Genomic DNA, 24,604 nt, shown 5'->3' with positions numbered 1-24,604 from the left:
AAACAAACAAACAAACAAACAAACAAACAAACAACTACCACCACCCAAACACACCTCTGGAAGTACTCTCATCCTTTCTGCCCCAGGAAGGGAAGAATAAGTCTTTGCTAATTGCCATTGAATAGGCATCTGAGCTATGCCACCAGCCTCAGCTGAGCCAAACATGGCACATCTTACCTCTCAGAGGGGCAGCATTTCACAACATGGTATTCCCCTAGAGGCCCAGGGTGGGTGTTCACAGAGAGCAGCATTTCTGGAAGTTCTGTAGTCTGCACATTGTCCCTTGGCAATTAGTCACCTCATCTCCACAGCAAGAGACAAATTCCCTTCTTATGTCAAGCTGCCTCCTGCTGCATCACCCCACCCTACCCCCCAACCTCAATGATTGTGTGAACAAGGCGTACATAGTGACCACACACGCAATCCTGTTGCTTCACATTGATATATGTATGGATATAGATATGCAGCATATACACACTGATTTTATATATATATATGTATGTATGGATAATATATATATATATATATATATATATATATATATATATATAAAATAACACCTTGTTTATAAAGCGACATTTAATTGCCACTTGCTCCCTTTCCCACTCCACAAAACAATAGTATACAAAATATAAAATATTTTAAATATTTATAAACATCGCAAGAAAAAAATAGAACTGTACGAAAATATTTTTTTCTGAGGTCCCCTCCCTACCCCGAGGCGCTGGTGGCAGGTTAATGTGCCTTGAGTCCATAGCTGTTGAGAGGGTATGAATATGCTCTGCCTAATACTATCCGGTCCCGGAGGAGCTTAAATAAGACATAGTAGTTGCAGAAGAGGATAAGCGCCATGGAGAGTGTGTGGTTCCACTTCTCTGAGCGCAACAGTGAGTACAGCTGGTAGCAGACCACACTGCCTTCGATGAGGATCAGCAGGTTGAGTAGCCGTAATGGACGGTGAAAGAGGAACTGCAAAGGGACAGTTAGAAAGGTGGGGGGAAAAACCAAATCAATGCTTGTGCATTTTGTTTCAGCAGCAACACTCAAGTTGCATTTTAACTACAGCATTTGCGCATCTTAAGGGAATGGGGCAAGCAACCTACTGCCCCAGTTGTGCCTGGCCCAGGAACAGGTTACTCAGCACAGATCAGTATCCTTCCTGGAGGACTTTGCACAGCTGAGAGGTGACCTTGGAGCTGGGAAGCCCCTTGGCTCAGCACATGCCCTTTGCTAGCAGCAGAAAATCATCGGCACCAAGAACCCATTCCCTTCCCTCCCTGGCTGAGACAGGGGAGCCAGCTCTTTCTGACCTGTTCCCACCTCTGTCAAAGCTGCCAACAACTGAACCCACTTGGGACTTGGCCTCTTCACCCCCCTGGGCATTGCACTGTGACTTGCCAAATGACTGAATGCAAACCCTTGTCCTAGCCTGGAGTCAGACACCAAAATGGGTCCCCTGCAGCCCCTGCTTACTGACTTATCCTTCACCCCCTCAAAGTACCAGAGCAGCCTTTTAAGTTCTAATTGTTTTCCCATTTTCAGTGTAGTAGCAGCTGCCCCCAGGCCATTGGAGCTCATTCATGGGAAAACGTAGTGCAGCCAGGGGTCTAGCTACCCTTATCAAAGAAGCATCAGATAGCAAAGGAGGGCAGGCAGGGTGAGAAGGCACCTGTTCATAACAGGAAGGGACATGGGGCCTTTTAAGCACACTCAAACAAGAGTTCAGCCACCTTAAATCCTCTCACTACACAAACTACTATATTGGCGGTGAAGTTAGAAGCTCTAGCATCACACACCTGGGGAGCACATGCATGTAACCAACCAGGAGCTGTGTAGCTAGTGGCTGCAATGTACCCTGGACAAAGCTCTGGGGGACACTGGCACAGACCAATGCAGGGCTCTTCCAAGCATATCATGGAAGTAGCATATCCATGCTAGCGCAGCGCTGCTTTGCACATACACCCAACTTCTTCACAGGGGACCTGAGCTGACAGCTGGCTCAGCATCACTATGAGGCACCTCTTCGGGCAGTGCAGATGCTTCCTATAGGGCAGGGGCACAGTTTCTGTAGCTCTGCTGGGCCTAACAACTCCAGATGAAGTCTTCTGCCCAGTCTTCAGATTGGTTCACGCCTTATTTGTTCTGTTACAGCTGTGCCCACCCCTCAGCTGCTCCAACACCTCCCCCTACTCCCTCCATCAAATGGCAGGAAACCAGGTACTTGCATAAAAGCGGGCGTGGGAGACATCCGAAGGCACCGCAACATTGTAAGGCCCAACTGCCTTGTATAAGCACCGGCTGTGTCGCACCAGGACGCCCTGTGGCCATATGGTGTTTTCAGACCAGCTGCAAAGGGAAAGAGGGGTGCTGTGAGCATCAAGGAGAGATGGCAGCTCCAAGAAGCATAAGGGAGAGATGGGCAGGGTGGGGGGGGCAGATCTGCCCCCAGTCCACGACCTCCCCAAGTCTCAAAGCATATGCCAAATGCAGGGATTGTCCGTCTCTCCAGGGAAGCACATGGGACAAGGTCCCAGGGAAAGCCTGTAATCAGGAATAGGACCAGGTAGAGCTCATGTGACCAGGGATGAATGGCTTCCACCAGAAGAGCCAGGCAGACCATGCATTAGTCCAGGGGAAAACCCTGGGCCTCCCCAAGTAAGTCTCTGCCCCAGTGACTGGGAGAACACTTGCTGCTGGCAGGGGATGAAAGCCAAGCCTGCCAGGAAGCTGCTGGCAGTGCTCAGGCTGGACTGAGCTGGCCCTAGCCAGACTGCCTTGCATTTGCAGGGGAATGGAGAGCTGTGACCTTCCCCCGAGCCATGGCAAGAAAAATGGCAGAGCTGCCTGGCTCGGAGCCCAGCAGAGAATGGCAACATGGGATAAGGCCCAGCCGTGGGCAGAGCCCATCACCCCCACCCTTTCCTTTCCCACACTCACATGTGCTGCGGGGCATTGCTATAGGAGCCGTGCTCCAGCTTCTGCCACTTGCCCAGGTGAGCAGCTGATCTGTGCAGCAGGTCGCAGTACTTGGGGGGCAACAGCTGTGTGGTGAGCATGACGAAGGCGTTGATCCACACCATGATGAGGTGCTCGCAGGACCACCGCATGTCATAGTACTGGGTGCTCTGCAAGGAGACCATGTGGGAGGAGAGGGAGTTAATACCTCTGGGTACATCCCAGCGGGGAGCCAGGAGGGGCTGCATGTCAAGGGTGCATGCCCAACAGACCAATTCTGGACTCCCCAGGCACACACTGCCGGGCCAGCGAGTCTGGAGGGTTCCCACCTAGGGAGAGACTTCACAGTCCTTCCTCCGAGGCCTGAGGAGAAAGGGCAAAGGGTGATGCAGCCTGTGAGGTGAGTGGTGCATCTCCTTGCCCAGCGACAGACACCAGAAAGGAGCTGAGCCATGGAGCTGTCCCAGGAGCACGTGCGCCCCAGGACCGCACTATGGATGCCAGAGCCCTTTTCATTTCAGAACAGCCAATGAATGACGAGATGCCCCGGATGCTAACTTCCTGTCACACCACAATGGACAACAGAGACTGGGGCAGCTGCGGATGCCCCAGCTTTCTTCGTTACTGGGCACAGAGCTTGGGGCACAGGAGAGAAAGATCCAACGTTCGGCCCACGTGCTAACATTCGGGACAGGTTAGGAGGCAGGTCCCAACCTGCCAGGTGGGCCTGCTCTAAAATGGGTCAACCCCAGATCCAAATGCGCATGGCCCCAGATTTTGGTATAGATTGGATCTGGGGATGGCAGCTGGCACCTGCTTCTAGCACGCACATGGTTATCTATCTGTCTGGGGATAGAGGGTGGGGGTTAGTACATGGGGTGGTGGGACCACGGGTGCATCACGTGTATGGCAATACCTATCCGGCAGCCAGGAGCGGTACTAGAGCACTCCAGATGCAGCCACACTCCGCCATCCAGGCTGCCAAAGGGGAGACAGAGAAAAGGGGAATTAACCAGCAGTCTGGCGCGTCAATGTTTCAGACAAAATTTAGGAGGCAGCAGTGGCAGGGGAGAAGGGCAGATGCCAGTTGACAGCTACCTTCACAAAGCACAGTGGCAGGAATGCCACGTAGTAGGCACTGAAGAGGGAGTTGAAGAGGACCTCCTTGATTCTGCGGTTGAAGTCAGCTTTCAGGCACTCCACCTCATTGCGGATAAGATCTGGGGAAAGGGGGCAGCTGTGGGTGGGGATAGATGTAGGGTTATTGAACTGTTCTTTCAGGGACTCCCGCAAGAGGGAGAAGAAGTCTTTGGATTTGACCAAGCTGCCGACCCCTGCAGCCCCATCATCCACCATCTGGTCCTGCACCAAGTAGCCACAGTCTGTCGGCAGGGGCTGTGCTCTGCTGTCTTGGTGGAAGCAGCACAGTGGGACGTATACACCAAACCTGGGAGGGAGAGAGGGAAGTTAAGCAGGGTGAAATGTCTCATGTCAGTATGCAAGTAGGCTCCCCACAACACTCCGGACAGGTTTGAGGCTTAACATTCCCCACTGTGGCTCAGAGCCCCCATCACTTCCCCATTGCCCCAAGAAGAGGTAGGTTACTTACGGGTAGCCCAAGAAGAGGAGGTTAAGGACTGAGTGGCTGCGGAAGAGATTCACCAGAGTCCAACAGAGCACCCATCCACACAAGGTGAGCAGCACCAGACGCACCATGATCAGCACCATGTAGTGAATCACTGACGTTGCACCCATCTGAGAGGCCTGTGAATTCAGAACCCAGGAGAAAGACTTGTCAGCCCCAGCCTGCAAGATAGTAAAGTCCTCAGTTAGGACTAGAAGAGGCTCTTTGAATCATGAACTGCAAAGGAGAAAATGTGTGCGCTTGAGGCCTTTACTGCTGAGACAGACAGAAGGGATTTATCCCTTACCCCTTGCCACGTTGCACTAGAACAGCAGTAGTTCTCAATCTTCTTTGTATCAGGACCCATTTGTAAACATCAATGGCCAGTCCTGACCCAGTGCCCCCCACTCCCAACTTGCTGTCCCCCCACCTCTCAGTGTGTGGTACAGGGGGTGGGGAATGGAGGGACCCAAGCAGCTCCTTGCAGACTGAAACTCTGACTACCTGCAAGGGAAAAGCCACAGTTTCCCACATTTTTCTCCTTTAAAGGAGTCTCCATTTTTTTTTTTTATTTGATCCATTTTTAAAGTTTGTTTAATGACCCTTTCATATACTCTTGCAACCCACTTTTGGGTCACGACCCACAGGTTGAGAAACGCTGCACTAGAACACCTCAGGTTTGCACTTTCGTCTTTTTACAGAAGACCTAACAAACTGGAATGGGGCAGGCTCACTGTAAATGGCTGACACGCTTATGACAACAAACAGCGCAGGTCACAGCTGGAAGAGAACAGAGGCTGCATCTTGACCAGTCCAAGACTCAGTGCCCTAGGCTGTGGTCTGGCAAGGAGGAGATGCCTCCACTGCAACTAGAGGAAAATTATTTAGTCCCCTAAAATGTCAGGACAGACTGGAGCAGAAAACTATTCACAGGAATTAGACCAATGGAGCAGGGTATCCCTGACCCAGGAGTTTTGCAACACTGTAATTGCAGGAATCTAGGAATGGGTCAGAGCACGTATTGGAAAGGTAAGTTGCAGGAATCAGAGATGGAAAAGAGCTCCTGAGGACCTGCTGAGTCCATGTGCCTACTAAAGAGGGCAGGGCTCTTTCTTCCTGTACATCCTCTGGAGTTGGCTTTCACTGTCCCAATGGAGAGGGCTTCCATCACCTGCACAGTACTGAAGGGTTTCCCTTGGAGCTCCAATGATCTTCCCCAGCCCTATACTGGGCCCAGCTCTGCCCTCCACACTGAGGGGGGTCTTGATGACTCTAACAAGCCTAGTGCTTTTTAGGCAGACCCCCTTTCACCAGGGAGATATGATAGGCAAAATGGTTTCTAAGTCAGTGCTGTTTAACCTTAGACCCAGGGACTCTCCATGGGTCCAGAAATTTGGCAGCAGGGAGCGGTGGGAGCATTAATTGCCATGGATTCTAGACCTGGATCTGGCATATAGATCAGCTCTGCCTGCCAGATCCAACCACTGCACCAGCCCAGCACCACTCATTTGACCTGCAGGGCAAAAAGCTGAGCACTACTGGTCTACGCAGAGCAGTTCTACCAGCTGCCCTCTGCTTCCCACTTTGCTAATGCTTCAGTTTCACTTCATACCCAACATGGAATTATCCATGGTGTTGAACTCCCACGTCCTCTGCTGCTTCCCTGTCCAGCGAGGACAGCAACAACATTTAACTGTGGCCAAGCTCCATTTTGCAATCCCCACCCCATCCCACCCCAGAAGCTCTCTCAGCTGTTTCTCCAAGATCCCTGAAGGCAGGCAGCTATGGCTCGGTGTCTCTCACCAGAGGAAATAAACTATTTCTCCTCCTTTCAGTTCTCCAAAGAGGAACAAGGCGGCAAGGATGCAAGTGAATGCTGCAGGTTAGGTGGGAGCTAGAAACCAAAAGGACTAGGTAAAAGCCCACAGGCACCCCAGAGTGATGGGTGCTGAGCTCCTCACACCCCCAATGATGGCTGGAACATCTGGACTGCTCCTCCCCAACTTGGACTTGCTCAGGTCATGAGGGGCTCTCCTCCCCCACAACGCACAGCTTCTAGTTAAGACCAGCAGGGAAGTTACCTCAGAGATGAGGGCCCACACGAGCCTCCGTGCCAGCATCACCGTGATGAATGCTGCCAAATGGTAGTCAATGAGGTGGAAATTCTACAGGAGGAAAGAGAAGAGGTTCTCAATGGGAGCAGGGGCCACCCAGTGCGAGTGGATCTGCTGAGCTGGCTGCAGGTGAAGAACCAGGATCCCTGATAAGCAAGCCCCTTAGTTGCTCATTTGGGGCTCTGGGAAGGGAGGAGACTGTGAATCCATCACAAAGGAACTTCTCAGGGAATGAGGCAGCAATCTGCCATATGGTGGTTTCTCCCTGCTTAGGGCTATAGCTTCAAGAAGGCACCTCATGGTGATACAGTTGGGCAAAAGGGAGACCTTTGGTCAAGAGTGCCTTGATGACGACTATCATCTCCACGAGCCACAGCTATATAACAAAGTTAAGGGCATCTTCAGCTGTATCAAGTTAGATACAGTTCTTGGGCTTCCTGAAATTTGCCACAGAAGCCATCAAGTGGCTTAAGGCTGGATGCCACTGACCAGGAAGATGAGCTGATTCTTGTTGTCCGATACCCTGAAAGTCCCTAAAGAGACACAGGAGACATGGCTTCTGATGGAAGCAGACTTAAGACTCTTAAAGCAATTTCTCATAAAGCAGGTCCAAGTCAGGACATATTTTCTTCAAAGAGGAATGCTTTAACCACATGCAGAGCTGAATGTCAAACAAACAGCTAGATCATTTTGTGATCGATAACATATGCGGATGTGCAGACTATGCCGTCAAATAAAAAACCCTCAAACCTCAAAGAAAGCCCGCCACAAACCTCCTGTCTAGCTTTGCACTGCTATATGTGCATTCCAGGGCCAAGTTTACACTCCTTGGGGGGAGGGTGAAAGCAGGTTATAGGTCAACTGTTTGGACACCCAACTTGCTGGGTCAATAGTCTGATCCAGTATGGTGATATCTGTGTGTAGAGCCTAGAGCTGGATGTGGGTGACCCAAGATCAATGGAGGTACAGTTACAGACATCAGCTGAGGATCTGTCTCCTGTATCCATTTCTGATTCTGTAGGGCTGACCTACTGAGTGTCCCTAGTGGAAATTCCAGAGATAGTCTTTAACTGGTTTCTTCTGGTTTGCACTGGAAAAGCAGCCACCCCAGGGGCCAGCAGTGTCCAAACTCTTTTGCCCCATTCCAAAATGTGAATGGCTAATTAGAAATATTAAATACCAGTTGAAAAATATCGCCTAAAATTTCCACTGAAGGACCTTCCAGAAGTTTTTTTTACTTCTCCCTTCTAGATTCACTTCCTCATCAGAAAGACAGGGATGATGGGGCATTTGTGAGGCTCAGATCTTCCATTTACATCAAATGCTTGGCCACCCCTGAATTGAAATAGCCATGAAGAGAACCTGTGCAAATGGCACAGTCCATCACCCAGGAGGAGGGGCTCACCAGAGAGGTGCAGGAGGCAGGGTGACTGTACGGATACCACCAGACGGTCTTGTAGATATTGATGTACTGAATAAAGAGGGCCACCAGCAGGTAGATGAAGAAGAGAAACTCGAAGAGAAGGCTGCCATCCAGTGGCAACTCAGGGATCCGGCAGTGACGCACAGGTTCTGGGGTGATCAGGGCTGTGATTGGAGGAGCAGAAAGGCTGATGGCACTACCATTCCTGAAAAAGAGACACACCATTGACTTGAGGGAAACAGCCCATACCACTTCACCCCATCTCCCCCAAATTCCAGGGTCAGTCCTGAATGGTGTTGGGTCACAAGCTGACAGACAGGGGAACACAAAAGACCAGGGTAAGTCAGGCCTCTAGCATACAGCAGGCAGCAAGCTTCCTGCCCATCCTAGGAGTGGGAGGAAGTGGTCAAAAGTATTTCTTACTTCTTCACTAGGCCACAGGGTATATACCTTTCACATCTAGAGGTCAGTCCTGTCAAAACCATTTTACAAATGGAGAATGGAGGTAGAGAGTTGGAAATGGACTGCCCCAAGACCACAGGGGTGTCGGTGTCAGAGCCAGGACTGGAACTCAGGTCTCTCAGCCCAAACTACGTTATTCTCTTCACGTCCATTGTGAAATTAAAACTCCTGCTCGGCTTTAAGTTAAGGTACCTCCACCTCCAGTGTTCCTATCTCACTACCAAAGAGGTAGATGGGCAACTATTTACTGATAAAATGGGGGAATTCAGCCCCTTCCCCACAACAGTCCTATCACAGTGTGACTACCGCCTCACTTTTCCTCCTTCCCCAGACCTTGCTCTCCTGTGCAGAGGAGCTGCTGACACTTGGAAGCTGGTAGGTTGAACGGGGCCCAGCAGAACAAGACCTGGCTGCCTGTGACCAACAGGAGGATTCACAACAGTCCCTGCCTGCTGTTAGTTGTCACTATGGAGCCAAGCAGTGATTCAGTGCCCCTCAGGCACTCAGGAAGGCACCACCTGCCCCTACCTCGCTGCACTAACAAAAAGTCTTGCAATGGCTAGAGGCTCCCTAACACAGTTCAGTTCACCTCTGCTGCAAGTCTGAACCATGTTCTCAGGTAAGTAAGGTCTCTGCTGCATGGTATATGGTTTCCCCAGCTCACTTCCAGATATGCATCAGAATATACAGGATTTGGAAGGGCTTTTCCCAGGGACTTTCAGCATTTCTCGTATTTCTTCTGAACTCCCTGAGAGCATCCTACCAGCCCTCATCCCAGGCTCAGGGAAGGGGAAGCAGTATCTGCTCACAGTCCACCAAGACACTAACATTCCTGGAAGCCAGAGATTAGTTTGGTTCAACACACATGCTTGGAGGTACACTGGCAGCATGCCCCTCATACACTTCTCTGTCCCCACTTCTTCTCATCCCCCACCCTGCAGCTGACAGGATCACACCCATGCTCTGACACAACATAGGGATTTCCCAGCGACACTGCTGACAGTTAAACCGGCTGGACTGCACAATGCTAAGTTTCAATGCTGTCCATATGGCTACTTGGGACAACATGAGAGTGGCACAGTCCTTATCCAAGTCACTCAGCCCTTTCCAGTGACAAGGCCAAAATGGAAGGGCTGGGAGCAGGGCCATAACTTTCCCCAGGAGAAGGTGGCGGCTTGTAAATTGTAAAAAGGGACATAAGCCAGGAGTCCTCTTCTCACCCGGAGATTACAATTCCTCTCACAGATGAGAACTTAGGGGGCCCTGAGGGCCAGGTTGTGTGCTAGCCACAAGACATTCTCTCTGGGTGCTACAGGACAGAACGCACAGTTCCCATCTCACAGTGCCTTGCTTTGACCGAAAGGTCCCACCTCCCTCTTGGAGCTAAGGACAGACTAGGGATCCTGGCTTCCAGACTTCCGCTCTACCCACTGATACCTCCCCTCTTCTCTCAATACTGTTGTGTCTCCATGCTCCTTGTTTCATCCTCACCTGTTCCTCAGACCAGTGCCATTGCCACAGCTCCCCCCAACCAGAGTCTGCAGAGAAGGCAAAGCTGAACGGCTTAGCTGCTGCCGACTGGGTCCCCTCCTTCCACCGGGCATGACCAGGAACCAATCCACTTCCAGTGCCTCCAGCAGGCTCTGCCCCGAGACCTACACCACAGTCCCAAAGCCTTCCCAGCTCTGCAGGGAAGGAAAAGGGGAGGGCAGAAGAGGGATGTTAGTTTACTTAAAAACTCCTCGCGACTTGTCCAGCTGACATCGTATCAGTTCACCCAGAGAGCGCCTGCCACACTAACATGCCCAGATACTTTAAACAAATGTAGGACTCCTACAAGCACCCTTGGCCACTGCCCTTTTGTTTTTTTAAAATCAGTCTTGGGTCAACTGCCTGCCTCCATACACAGCAACACTGACAGGCAGTCAAATCAGCAGTGTGTCTTTAAGTGCCAATGACTAGTATAACTTCCTGTTGGCTGGAAAACCTTCAGATAATCACGAGTGACTGAGCAAAACAGAACCATGTGTCCTGCTGCAACAGCAAGTATTAACTAAACCTCTCTTCATTCCAGTGTTAGAAACTAAGAACGACTAACGTACACATTTACAGCAAGAAAACTGCTTTGGAAGCTGGTGGGTAATTTAGGTAGTCTACCTCAGTGCTCAAACTGTTAGGCATTAACTGATCTACAGCAAAGTCTAGTGCAGGAGTTACTGTTGGTTCCTCTCTCTCCAGGCTGGCTAAGAGAAACCATGCTACTGTCTTGCCAGCAAGAGCTGGTTAAACATGGTTCTCACTAACAGTTTGGTCTCCAGAAGCAATAGGGCCAGATTGTAAAAGAGGAGCTCTGTGCACCTGAAATGAATTGTGGAGAAAGAAACTGAAAGGCAAATGGCTTCAGTCCTAAAAAGGTGTGAATTGCTTGCAATCATATGCCCTGCCCTTGGAAAAAAAAACCAAGCTTTTAAAACATGCTGATCCTTTAAACGAACATGAAATCACCCATTTCTCCAAACTGAATCACTATATATTAATTTTACTAAGAAATGATTGTGGGAGACTGCAGCCAACAAGCTTCATAATGAAGAAACAAATCAGAAGTCACCAAGTCCACTGTTACGTTGTTTTATATTCAAATCAGCACGCATGGGCGAGACAAAATCCTGCCGGATTTTAGTAGGAGAATGGACTGTTGATAGATACAGATTCAAATTTAAGTGAATGAGAAGACACATTGCTAGCAACAAGTTGCATCCAAAACTGAACTTGAATCCAACCCCTCCAGATTGCAAGGATCCAAGTAGAAATATGCAGATGGCCTCTACCTCTAATTATAAACCCACCATCAGCCTCTACCTCTAATCATAAACCACCAAGAAGTCAAAGCTGGCAGAAAACGCCAGATGATTGTCACCACAAATGTGGAAGAGCTCTTTCAGAACTCACCCTAACAATTTTCTCTTTACCCTAACCATTTCTTACATTTCTTCTCTAGCCCAAGGCCAATTTTCATACAGTTTCAGCAAGATGAGCTTAACTTTTCTTGAGAGGAATGAGTAGCACATACCCTTTTAAATGTGACCCTCAAAGAGGAAACATTCTCCTACCTGGAGATCCAAGCGAAATGGGAACATGGCAAGTGCCAAGAGGGTCGGATGAAGGCTGAGCCATTTAGGGCGAGGAAAAAGGGCTTGGAATTTTTTGACAGACTGCTTACATTTATTTTTGAGTTAATTATTAACTGAGTATCCACAACACATTAAGTGTTGGAGTATTGTTGTAGCTGTGGTGGACTGGAAATAGGCAAGAAGAGAGGACTCTTATGGGTGAGATCTTTGAATGGACCAACTGCATGGTTGGGAGAGATTTGGACAAGCATCCAGCCACCCTTCTTCAGGTGCCATACCTGAAGAAAGGAAGCCTTCCCTTTTCATTCCATCCAGGAAGAGCACACACCAACTGCTGAAACTTCCTTAGCCTGACAAAGGGTTTTTGAACTCGAAAGCTTGCTTAATAATTATTCTCCAACTATTTGGGTTGGTCTAATAAAAGATATCAAATTCACCCAAGGAACCTTGTCTCCCTTTTTAATAGGCACTTGAGAGCTTGTAGTAAACACCCCCAGGCCCATCCCAGAACCCCCTAAACAGACTACAGAAGACAAAGACAAAACCTGGTGCCTCTTGTATTATTAACACCAAATACAAGCAGACAAAGAAACTTAAATCAAGCAGAACTTCTGCTTCATTATGACAGAGAAGGAAAAAAGGGTACACACAACAAGTTAAAAACAAAGATGCTGCCTACAAAATGGCATACTAAGATAGTAAGGATTTTTAGACTTTAAATTGCCACAGACATAACCCTCAGCAGCAGACACGTGCTTGTGGCAGGTCCACAAGAAACACAATTCATTAATAAAAGTGTTCTATGAACTCAATGTGTTGGCCATGTAGGGCATGCCTCTTTTGCCATTTGCAATCACACAGAACAAACCAGCATGCACATTACTAAGGGGGCAATCTCACTCTACTCCCCTGAAAGGCTTATAAAGCCCTGAGAGAGAGGAGAATGGATGACTAAAACATTAGAGGAATATCTTTAAAGGGTATTTGTAAGTCAAAGTCTGGCAGAAAAGGTAAACTATGGAAAATACAGCTATGCAGTTAAGTCTCCCTACAGGCTGTCATAGGGCAGAATACCAAGAGGCCTATAATCTAATCACCTGGGTTTATGAAACACTTATAACAAGGGGATGGGATTTTTTGAATGTTGCATTTGGTAATTCATGCAAAGAATTAAACAAATCTAATTCTGTTTCACCCCTTAGATGATTGGTTTCCTTTACACACTCATCAGCTCGTCACCCAAAGCTGACTAGTCCTGTTTGCCCTCCAGGTTTAGTTTCCACCGTTAACAAAGAATGAATATTATAAAAATTAGATGAGACGTCAAATATGATTTATGTGCATTAAAACTGGGTTTCCTTCCTCTCCCCCTCCCCCTGCATGTATAATTCATTTGCCTGCTATAGAATCATTCCTTAATTCCTGAATTATGCTGCCATAAATTAGTGACCTGCTGACTTTCTGTCCCAGGACTGCATGCACAGAAGAGGTTGCCCTTCCTCAAAGCCCCAGGCCTTTTCATTATAGGGGCATGACATGCAGTACAGACTGCTGGGGTCAGCTGCAGAAGGGAGAGATCTCCTCACAATTGGGTCTCCTATCTTTGGCTACACAAAAGGAGCAATCCACTTCTTACAGACCTGTGCCACAATCCTGGCATGGCTGCAAAGTCCTAAACCCTCGTGTGGTATAGAAGTGGAGGTGAATTTCAACAGCATGGCTCCAGTCCCTCTATGGTTCAGATCTGTACATTTGGGACTATAGAAAACAATTTTTCCTTCTGAAACTGGAGGTCTAGCTCAGAGGGCCCTGAGAGCTGGGGACAGGAGATAGGAAGAACTGGGTGTCTCTGGTAAGGGAGCCTGCTGATGCAGTTTGATGCAGACCCTCTACTAATATAGAGGTGAAGCTGGGTACAGCCTATTCCCTGGGGACAGCCTCTCACAGCCATATCCCAGCATCAAAAGCTGTCTAAACAGCCCCAAGAGGATTGAAACTGGAAGACAAACAGTGGCTCATCAATATTAAAACCTGCCTGCCTCTCACCCCATGCAGGAACTATTACACTGCTCTGCAGATAATTTGAACAACGCAAATGGTTTCTCATCTAGGAAGACTTCGGTCTTCTGATCCTCTCAGGAGACTTACTGGGCCTAAGCTTCATGCTAATACTAGTGGCAGCCAAAGGCTAGGAGTGAGGAGAAAAGGTTCTCCTATGCACCAGTAAGTCTGTAGTTAAGCCATGTAAGAGCAGGTACCCTTGGTGGGCAGCCTGTGGCTGCTGTCATTTCTTGATTAAAGTAGCTTTCTTCCTGCTTGCAGGATTTGCTGGTGTGGAACAATATGTCAATCTGCTTCAGTCCAAGAGGAACCTTTGGCCAAATGCATCACAGTGATATGGTATAGTCCTTGTGCTCCATGGGCTGCCAGCATGATACTCCATTTGAGCGCCCCTACTCTGTGGTTAAGCGGGCACAGAGTAAGCTGACAATCCTGACTCCACACTCCCTTCCCCTGCTTCCTGCAAGGCAGAGCAGCTGGCAGCTTCTCCAGAACCGCTAAGAGCATTGCTGGCATGAGGAGCTTCCTAGGGTGACGGAAAGCCATTAACTTTTCCAGTGTCTGCCTGCTGGTGTTCGCAATGCAAACCATTGCCTGTAGCTAATTCCCAAGGGCCGAAGGATGGGGAAAAGAAAGGGGCAAGTCAAGAGAGGATTACAAAAGAGAGCAAAGACAAAGAGCAGGAACAGGGGGAGGCCTGACATCCCTATGATGGCTCCCTCACAAGGGATAACTACACCACATAGCACCTGCCCTCACTTAGACCCATGGCATAGCACCTCCCATAGCTATGCATGTACCAGTGCTTTCCAGGACCCCACCCTTTCCAGGACCCCACCCGTACCTCCCTCCTGGTGGATGCCCTTATCAAAGGGAGGAGGGACTTCAGGCTAACTGCCAAACACAGCAGGTGCTGGGATGCAGCTTGAAAAGCGGGATGAAATCAGGGCAGTTCCAGTGATCATTTTTTCTTGTCTGCAGTAACAAGGGATCACATGGGCCTGGCTCACTTCAGCCAGGGTCACAAAAAGACTTCGTCCCAGGAGCTGCTGCTAAACAGTGCAGCCAAAGCTCATGGCACTCGAGACAAGAGTTGCAAGCAAAAGCCAACAGCTGTACCGGTGACACACACTCGCTCTGTCCAAATTAAAGGTTGTTTGTGATGCACAGAGCTACAACCACAGCTTCCCACCCCCGGAAAAATCATTTCTCACTGGCTGAGCAGAAGGGAGCAGGCCAGAATCCTCTGGCCCTCAAAATGAGAAACAAATTATCCCGAGAGCTACTTTTACATTGCAACTATACAGCCACCTCATGTACTTGCTTAGGAATATTTTTCTCCGTCAGAAATCAAGCAAGCAAGGGAAAGACCTGCAGGGGGGAAGAAACAGCTGTCCCACTTTCAACTTCATGTCCTTGGTCACACTTCACATCTAACAGACCTACTCCCCCATCACTAACATGTCAATGAATGCACATTTATATAGTCAGCCTTAAAAATCTAAAAGCCTCTTCAGAAAGATATATGGAATGATACACCTGTTTCTGGAGCCAATTTCTGGCTTGCCTTAAATCCAAAGAGCCGTTTTGCCTGTTTTTACAGAAACTCAGACATGGGGAAAGAAGTGACTTACCCACAGGACGTCAATTAGAAACAGGACTCGGGAGTCCTGGCTGCCAGCCCCATGCTCTGAGCTTCAGCTATCACTGAGGCGGTGCAAACTTTAAGCACAAGCGCACCCATCCCAGCAGCTGACTCCTAAACCAGCTCCTGTGCAGAAACAACTGGCTTTCAGAGTGAAAACTAAATATTTGGCCTGCCAAGTCCTCCCCTGGCGTACAATAAACACAACCTTTCAACTCTTGCTGGTAACGCAGGAGCACACCTGCCACCTGGGAGCACAGCTCAGCCCCCTCCCCCTTCAATGGAGATATAACCAGTTCTACAAATCTCCAAAGTCAGCACATTTCCCGTGCTGCGTGGAAAACTCCAGAGCCACGGAGAAGAGTGTTAAAGCAGCAGAAAGAGGGAGGGCTTTAGAATATAGCCAAGGGCCTGGCTCCACAGCCACTGAGCTAGCAACTTCAACGCGAAGTCTCTCAATTTGCTCTGAGACATGGAGGTCAAGTTGTTCGTTATGAAGATTAGCAGATAAATCTTTGTTCAGGGACCAAGAATCGAGTTCTTTCCTGGAAAATTGGCAGAAGACAAGTTGAAGAGAACACACAGCTCTCCACCAAAAGCACAAGTCTGGCACGAGGGGAGTCTCAGCAGCTGGTCTCTGTGCATGACTCAAAGTTGAGAGAAGTTGATGATAAAGACAGACAAAGCTACAGAGGGCACAATGTACACAGTATCGTGGAAATGCTGCCAGCTGTGGGGAGGAAGGCAATGCACTGCTTAGCTATCGATCAGGAAAAGGATGTGTTGACAGAGGGTGATGGGGCAAGCATCTGCTCTTTAAAGCTTGCGTGACACTGACTGCCCAGGTAGGAGATGGGAGCCTGACTGTAAAATTCTCGTCTAATAAAAGATATCAGATTTAGTCAAAGAACCTTGTCTGCCTATGCCCTTAGATCAACACGGCTACAACCTATACCCTTGTTCATAAAAAGCCACCCATGGAAAAGTGCTTGAAGCTGTTCAGCTACATTTTGAGGGTATACCTGCTGCAAGCTCTAATGGCTGTGGCTATAGGAAATGGTCAAGCCTAAACCTAAACAGTGAACAGTGGATGGAACAAGTGGTTTTACAAAGTCTTGGGATTTCTAACTTGAATTGTACATACCCAAGACATTCCTCAGACCATCTTGGGAAGCAAGGGAGTTGAGGGGAAGAGTGGAGAAGAGACAGAGGGGCAAGTATGGGACAGAGAATCATAGAAAGAAAGATAGTAAGGGACCTGTAAGATCAAGTCTGGTCCCCTGCCATGGGCAGTAGGTAATGGGTTCAAACGAGCTCAACGAGGTGCTTGTCCAACCTCCTTTTGAGCACCACCAGGGTTGGCGACTGCATCACCTCTGCTGGAAGCGTGTTCCAGATTTTGGTTACTCATATGGAAAATGAGTTTTTCCGTATGTCCAGCCTAAATTTTTCCCCAACTAGTTTGTGCCCATTGGTCCTCGCCCTCCCAGGGGATACCTTTCTGAAAAGATGCTCTCCCAGATCTTGGTGTTCTCCCTTAACATATTTGTAGGCAGCTATCAAGTCACCCCTCAGACTTCTTTTATTCAGACTGAATAAAACCAGGACCCAAAGTCTCTCCTCATAAGGGCTATCCCCCAGATCCTTGATCATGCGGGTGGCCCTTCTTTGCACCCTTTCGAGCTTGTCCATATCTTTCTTGAAGTGCAGTGCCCCGAACTGGACACTGTACTCCAGCTGTGGCCTCACATGGCTCTCTTTATGATATGGAGAAACGTGCTTGTAAGTGGGGGAGCCAGGTGGCACTCTTACTGAGCCCTTCCCTTAAGAAGAGAGCTGCAATATCAGAACGCAACTTCTGCACAATACAATTGCATTGTGGAACCTACTCCCTGCACAATGCCATTGAAGTGAACAGAGAATCCACAATGAAGGGTTAAATAATGGTCTGAATAAAGACTGCTGATGCAAACCAGGGTGAAGAAGAGTTGCACCCGAGGACATGATTGACAGCCTGTGGTCAAGAAGAAATTTCTCACCACAGGTATGGTATCACACAAGTCGACAAAAGCACTGTGGGTTTCTTCAGCCTACTCTGAAACATACAGCAATCACCGGCAGAGAGAGGATTCTGGAGAGAGGTTCCATTGGCTAGTTTTGGTCCAACGAGGAGACAGAATTGCAGAGTTGATCTGTTCCAGCACAAAAGGGAGATGCAGGCCTGACTAGCTGGATCATACTCTATTTTGGTCCTGCATCTCACTGCTTCTAAGTCATACAGGAAAGGGGGCAGCAATTCTTAAATCCTGGATAAGATTTAAAATAAGGAGCAGGCAGGAATTTCTGAGCTAAAACCTCATTGCCCAGGGATCATTTAAAAGCCTGAAACATTTTAAGCTCAGTACCAAAAATAGCATTTGTATACATAATAATGGCAGTTATAAGGTCTGACATCTCAAAACCTACACACTCCTTACAAAACAAAAGCCTTACACTGATGAAAATGAGTAACTCCACACTCCTCTTACACAGCCATGGCTTCTAGCGGCTGATGGGTTAGAAGATATGAGACTTCCAACCTACTATGAATCCAGGGCTAGCCATCCATCCTCAGCCTTAGCAAAAAGTAATAGCGTGTGAAATAAAGAAACAGTTTTATAAACGGCATTGCTGAAGCTGCTCAGAGGTTGGCAGGTTAAAGTAAATCACTAGGAAGAAGGATTAACCAGCAGAGTGCAGGTGAGGCAGTCAAAGGTGTGCATTAAATGCAATATATCAAACATGATTACTGAACTCCTGAAGTACCAGTTACCTGAATCCAAGACTTCAAATTTAAGAGGACCCCTGCAAAAATTAGACTCTAAACCTGGAAAATTATAAGTCTGTTGTAATTTTCCATGTATAGAATCCAATTATTGGAGAGTTGTCTTAAATATGTCCCCCTCCACCACTGCAGCAGGGAAAAAAACAGCAAGGAAGGCTAGCTGCCTGAGTCCCACCTCTGTCCCCTGCCCACTGCCTCCCCCTTCCTGCTCCCAATGCCTGCCCCCATCACTTGGCATCCCCTGCCAGTTAGCCCCTCCAAGTGCTTGCCCTCCTGCCACCTGTCCCCACAGTGCCTCCCCACTATCACTTGCCTACCCCAGTGCTTGCCCCCACTCCCATACCTGCCATCCCCTGGCTACTAGTTCCCCTGTGGCCACTCTGGGGGGGCTGGGTGAAGGGGTTAACTCCCTAAACTGAGGTTTTAAGTGTGTGAGTTATGTGAATGCTAAAAATAAAACTCACAACTTGAAACTTGTTTTAAAACCTATTGTGACAACAAATATTAAAACCACTTGAGGGAGAGAAGAGGGAGAAGATTCTGACCTAGGATTCTAGGGGCTAATTTTCAGCCAGCAGCAATTTCTTTATCTGTTGGAACCAGGATTTACTGGAACCCCTGATAAGCCCTTTTTAGTCTTCACCAACCTCTCTAACATGTCCTCCCACACACAGTCTAGTGGCCCACATACAGGACCCACAGACAGGAACTTCCTGTGTTATAGTCTCAGCTGTCCCCACCTGCCTTACCGTGCCAGCACTTCACCTGTCTAGCCTCAATTCTCTCAGCCCAGGCAGGGGTTATTTTTTGCCTCCAACAGGTGAGGGATACCTAATGCTCAGAACACACTATGCCAGCACTACTTTTACAAGATTTTCTTAAATAGGCAGAAGCAGCATTTCTACTGTTTGAGCATGTTACCTCCAGCGATGTTTAACCCAAAGGCACTCAAATCAATCAGTACTGCAAAGTGACAAGGAGAAATCACTAGGATTTTAATGTTCTTAATCAAATGAAAGTCATCAAAAAGCAGGTAGGATTCTACCACTTGTAACAACAAGTCTGAAGGCGTGAAGTGGGACTTAGGAATTCCATTCCTATGTGAACATATCAGCAAGCTGAAGACTATCAAAACAGAATTTTAGGCAACTTTGAATTGCAATTAAATGTCCCATTTACCGCTATTACAATGCACGTGTGTGTATGCAAAGAAAATCAGAAAATTGCCTTGTAGCAACTTGAAAAACCTGCTGCTTTCTCATACATTCCAATAAGAGTTGAATTTCCTTGAACCCTATGCCACATCAAACCAGAATTTATGCTGCAAAGTACCCATACAACAATGATTTCTGACAAGAGACCAATCATATTCATCAGTCATTAGAAATTACAGTCCTTCTCCCACCATTTTTATTAAAGTGCATTTGTTCTACCAAGTCTATTTTCAGTTCTGCTTGACTTCTTCGGCTGAACATGTCGGGGAACAAGGAAACTGTGACCTGCATTCCCAAAAATGGTTCTGATAGTTTATTTTGTGTGCATGCATGTGAGACTATACCCACACACGCATTCACAAATATCATTGCTCTTTTAAATTACACGTACCCTACATAAAATATTTAAATATCCAAGGTATCATAAATAATTATAGCATCATGAGGAAAGGCCTTTTCTTATGAGATTATGACTGCTTCCTGCAAGGTGCCAAGACTTCCAGTGTCCACTGGTTATGGTCGGCTTTACAACATTCAAAACAAGAACTATGGAGACAGGGGGCAGTGCAACACACCTAAGGAAAATACAACAGCCCCTGCATACGTTCATTCTCAATGGGCACATCTACATGTGCATTAACAGGCTTTTGTGAAGTACTAGGAAAATGCACATTAGCCCATCTTAATGTGCATTAACTAAAGAGCATGCTTGAAAATTAATGCGCATTAGCCTATTTTAATGCACATTAAGTAAAAAGTTTTTTAAGTGACACTTTAATGTGCATTAAAATAGGCTCATGAAATTAAAGTTGTTAGTGACACCAAGGAGTTAATTTAGCCCACTCCAATCAGTTGGGTTTAAATCAGGTTTTGAAACGCACACAAAATGCAATGTGTGTGTTTGTGTGAATGCACGTGCACGCGTGCCAGCCAGCCTTTACCAACCAGGTTGCATCATGCAAACCTTCTGCTTCCAACCAGAAGTCTCCCCTTCCGCTTGCAACACGTTCAACCCAAAAAGTCAAGCAGGGCTGGAAACAAATTGGTAAAACAAATGTATCTCAGTAAAAATGGCAGGAGCAGGGCTCGTGACACCCATGAATGATTTAGCAACATCAAATGGCAGCAGAATCATCATTTAGAAAAAAAATGTACCTGTTAAAGTGTTTCTCATTGTAAAATGATTGGGGGCAAAAAAGGGGATACACATTCTTCCCATCTGGCATAGCAGAGTATAGTACAATGGATCTGGCGATGGGAAGGGGGAGCAGAAAGAGGCAGCACTGGCTTGGTGACACTGCCCCTCCACAAAGGTTATGTCCTACATCTAGGGAGTGCGCTTCTTGGGGTGGTAAGGTTTCATCATTGCTTCATTTTGATCTGACAGAGCCTGTGAGCCCTGTGCACAAGTTGCTACTTATAAGATGAGCATTCAGTTGTGCCAGTTCCCCAATCATGTGCCCCAGGCGGAAGGGCACTGCCTAGGAACAGGAACAGTGACCCTCCTTTTGAGGAGGAGAAGGAGGGGGGAAAAGGGAAATTTCCCTGGGGCTAGCATGGCTGCCCTTGCAGCCCCTTTGTTTCAGAACCCAGAACTAGGCCCCATGACATGAACTATGAGGAGAAAATGAATGCATTCACAATGAGAAAGAGAGAAAGCTGTTACTGCAGAATTAAGGAAGCTAAAAACCAAGCCAGAAAGAGTCAGAAGATTCCAAATGCAAGCAGCTTGTACACACTTTTAACATATCTATCCTCCAGCCTGCACTAAAGTCAGAGCATTAAGAATCACATGGAACAAAGTAAAAAGGGATGGAGAACTGGGATCTGTTCAGATTTTTAAAACTTGATTTCCTAAATGTCAGGCACCTTACTCCAGGTTTAGGGACTTGGAGAGAAGTGCCTGGATTTTCAGAAGAGCAGAAAGCCCATAGCTCTTTATACTGTCAGCCCCTTGGATCATACTTATTTGGGTCCCAAACATAAACACAGACACTGAGACTGAACACAGCCATGCCTGGACACTCAGCCTGTAAACTCATATGCATGTGTACTGTGGCTCAGTTAACACTGCCAGAACAACCTTGGTTTGGGGATTTCCTGATCTCTGCACAGAGAGCGCTTTACCAAGAAAAGTGAGAACCGTGCTCTAGGAATGAGACGTTCCAATGGTCATCATTAACTAGCTGTTCACTTTTGCACTATGCTGCATCTTTAGGAGCCCTAACCCTATATGGTATTAAGTATGCACTGATCTCACTGCAGTTTGGATCAGCTTAGCAGGAACCTTTGAGTTTTCAAATACCCAGCACTTGCAATATAATAAAGGCAACCTTTCCCAGAAAGAGCTTGTGTTGTGTGTCAATGTTAACAACCACTGACATCAATATGCCATGTAAATCAGGTTGGAAGTTCCAGATCACTGATTCTGAGCTAGGCCAATGGAAGATACAGGGGTTTCTGCTTAAGTTGTCCCAAGTCCAAAACAAGAAAAGGCTTAACCACTAATAAGAATGCTGATAGAATTGCCCTTCCCATGGTTAGACAATAAACTGGTGTCAAAGCAAAGAATAAAAAACTCAACAGCTCAGACTTCTAATCCCCTGCTTTTACTCCCATCCTATGTTCTGGTTTGTGCTGTAAAACATAAGCAGAGCTAGGTGCTTCAGAACAAATGCAGGCTAGAAGTGTCCACAGTGTAGGGAATCCATGGATGGTGAGTGCCTACAGGCAGTGGGTGAAGTTCTGGAAAGACTTCCATGGACTTCAGGATTTCACGCAGATGGTACAATCAGAGGTGGATACTTTGGCCACAGGTATTCTTTAGAGCAGTGTTTCTCAACCAATGGGTTATAACCCAAAAGTCGGTCACAAGAATATCTGAAAGGGCCCCAAGGAAGTCCCAGAAAAACCTATGAAAGTGCAGGTTTCTCCTTGCAGGCTGGTAGCGTTCCAGTCTTTAAGCACTACTTGGGATGACTGGAGGTGGATGCATGTGCATCTGCACGCGCAGACGCACATGGCCAGCATACGAGGCCAGGTTGTGGGAGCAACCCCAGCCACTGGACGCAGGTAAGCATATGGGGAGCGGGAGATGGAAGTCCAGGGGACTGTCCAGAGGGCTGGGGCTGTGTATGCGAGTGCGTATGTTTGTGCACACACACACAAGCACTAAGGACAGCGGGCAGACTCAGGGCTGCAGCAGGGCAGGGGGAGCAACAAGAAGGTGCCTGGCCCTTCAGCAGGGGAAGGAGGCAGGGGCAGTTCTTCGCAGTGGGGAGCTGAGTGCCTGGGCAGACGGCACAGGGCCAGTGGCCATACACTCAGGGGCCTGCACTCGCTGCTCATGCTCCAGCCCAAGCAACACAGGGGCACCTGGGGCCCCCCTCTGGCAGGGCTGGGGGGAGGGGGGAGGGACTGCAGATCAGGAATGAGGGGCACCAGCATGGCCCGGCCGGGGGGGAGAGGAGGGGGCAGGGGGCTGTGGCTTGGGAGTGAGGGGCACAAGTAGGAGACTTTGGGTCAGGTACCAGCAGGGCCAGGAGGGTACAGATCGGGAGAAGCCATCGATCTTGGCAAATGCAGCCCAGAATGAAAAAGGTAGGGAACCACTGCTTTAGAGCAGTACTTAGCAATGGGAATTAGAGACAACTTGAACACACATAAACATAAAAAAAATTAGGAATTACAAGTGAGTAAAGCAGAAATAAAGGTGCTTGGTTTCTATTTCTTGAACAACCATTGACATCCTTGCAGGATCCTGGACTGCTACAACTGCACCTCGTATTTCAGTTTTCCCTGTCAAAATATAACACTCCCCCCCCCCAATTTACAGCAGCTTTCCAAACCTCGGTGTCAGCGGCCCAGTTGAGGCCTTCCCTCCGAGAACTTTCCAATCCGCCAATTTTTACCATCTGGATAGCTCATCCCTTCATTTAGGGTCCCCAACAAATGCCTGCAATAAGGGGTCCGATAGTCAGGGCCAAAAAATGCATGTACAAGACCTACCATGTGCAGGAAGCAAAGTTACCTCTGCCTCAGCAGAACTGCTACACGATAATGGGACCCAGGAACAGTCAAAGTTCAATTTCACATAAGGAGTCCTGCTGTCAGTGCCAGCAAGAAGGGGTCACTTCTTCCTCAGGAATGCAAAGAAGTGAAGTAATAGCAGGTAAACTCTCCCAACACACACACACACACACACCCCTACCTTCCTCCCCCTAACTCCAGCTCCTTCCTCCCCTTGAGGCCCACAGCCTCACCCTGTACTTCAGAAGCCTGATACTATACCATGTGCACAACATCTCTTGTTATTATGGAAGGAAAAAAAGGAGGATAGTAAGGTAGTTTTATTCCCTTCCCTTTTCTTCCTATTCTTTTCCTTGACACATTCTGCCACTCAACTGTACAAGACTAAATGAGCCATGTTAAAACCCCAATCAATATCATAATGGAGGCAGGGCAGGAGTGGATGAGGACCATGAGAAGGCTACCAGGAAAAACTAGCAGCTGCTCTAAAGGTGGCTGCAACCCACCAAGCATCAAGTTGCACAGGTCTCCACCACACCAGAGCCTAAAAATAAGAGGGACAGCTCTTCCGGGACTGCCATCCAGGTGGGGACTGTTGGCAAATGCACAGCACTGTCCTAAGAGTTGCGCAGCCAATGCAAGCAGATATCGAAGAGATAACTGGGGAAAGCAGGGGAGCCAGACGGCAGGCTGATACCAGCTTGTGGCCTTTGGCGCCCTACGGGTCTCCTGCCACCCCTGGGGCCAAGGCAGCCCTCTGAAGGAGTGGGGGGCAGCACCACCCATGCACCCTGGCAGCTTAGCTCCACCGAGGACAAGCCCAGGCTTCCTCCCCCGCCTAAAGGACCCGCATCAGGCACCAGGTCCCGACCCCAGCGCTCCCCGCAGCCCACGGCCGAGGACTCGAGCACCGGCCCCGCCTGCCAGGCCTCACGGAGGAGGCTGCTGCCCTGGAGCCGGGCAGGGTGCCCCGCAGCCCCGGCCCCGACACTCACACATCGGCGCGCCGCCGCAGGCGCCCGTGCAGCACGGACATCGGCCGCCGGTGGCCCCGGCCCGGCCCGGCCCCGCGCTCCGCCCGGGCTGGGGGCTGCGGCGCCCCCGACCCGCACGCGCCCGCCG

At 48.5% G+C, this 24,604-nt stretch overlaps 1 protein-coding gene across 3 annotated transcripts; it reads right to left on the bottom strand.

The window, feature by feature from the left end:
- Positions 1-632: 632 nt before the first annotated feature.
- On the bottom strand, positions 633-24,604 carry TMEM39A (transmembrane protein 39A). Of its 3 annotated transcripts, none has more exons than XM_014603975.3 (9): positions 24,478-24,604; positions 10,070-10,263; positions 8,099-8,321; positions 6,661-6,744; positions 4,565-4,761; positions 4,054-4,402; positions 2,938-3,125; positions 2,226-2,346; positions 633-969 (listed from the first exon to the last, which is right to left on the bottom strand). In XM_014603975.3, the coding sequence occupies exons 2-9, from the start codon at positions 10,180-10,182 to the stop codon at positions 736-738; spliced, it is 1,509 nt and encodes a 502-aa protein (XP_014459461.1). In that variant the 5' UTR covers positions 10,183-10,263; positions 24,478-24,604; the 3' UTR covers positions 633-735. The 3 variants fall into 3 exon arrangements, with proteins under 3 accessions (XP_014459461.1, XP_014459462.1, XP_019331979.1); XM_014603976.3 differs by having other exon boundaries at positions 4,565-4,719; positions 24,478-24,602; XM_019476434.2 differs by lacking the exon at positions 6,661-6,744 and having other exon boundaries at positions 4,565-4,719; positions 24,478-24,603.

The sequence above is a fragment of the Alligator mississippiensis genome, chromosome 1, assembly GCF_030867095.1.
Source record: "Alligator mississippiensis isolate rAllMis1 chromosome 1, rAllMis1, whole genome shotgun sequence".
Lineage (NCBI taxonomy): Eukaryota > Metazoa > Chordata > Crocodylia > Alligatoridae > Alligator > Alligator mississippiensis.
Note: the sequence above shows the minus strand (reverse complement) of the source record. Positions and strands in the feature narration are given on the sequence as shown.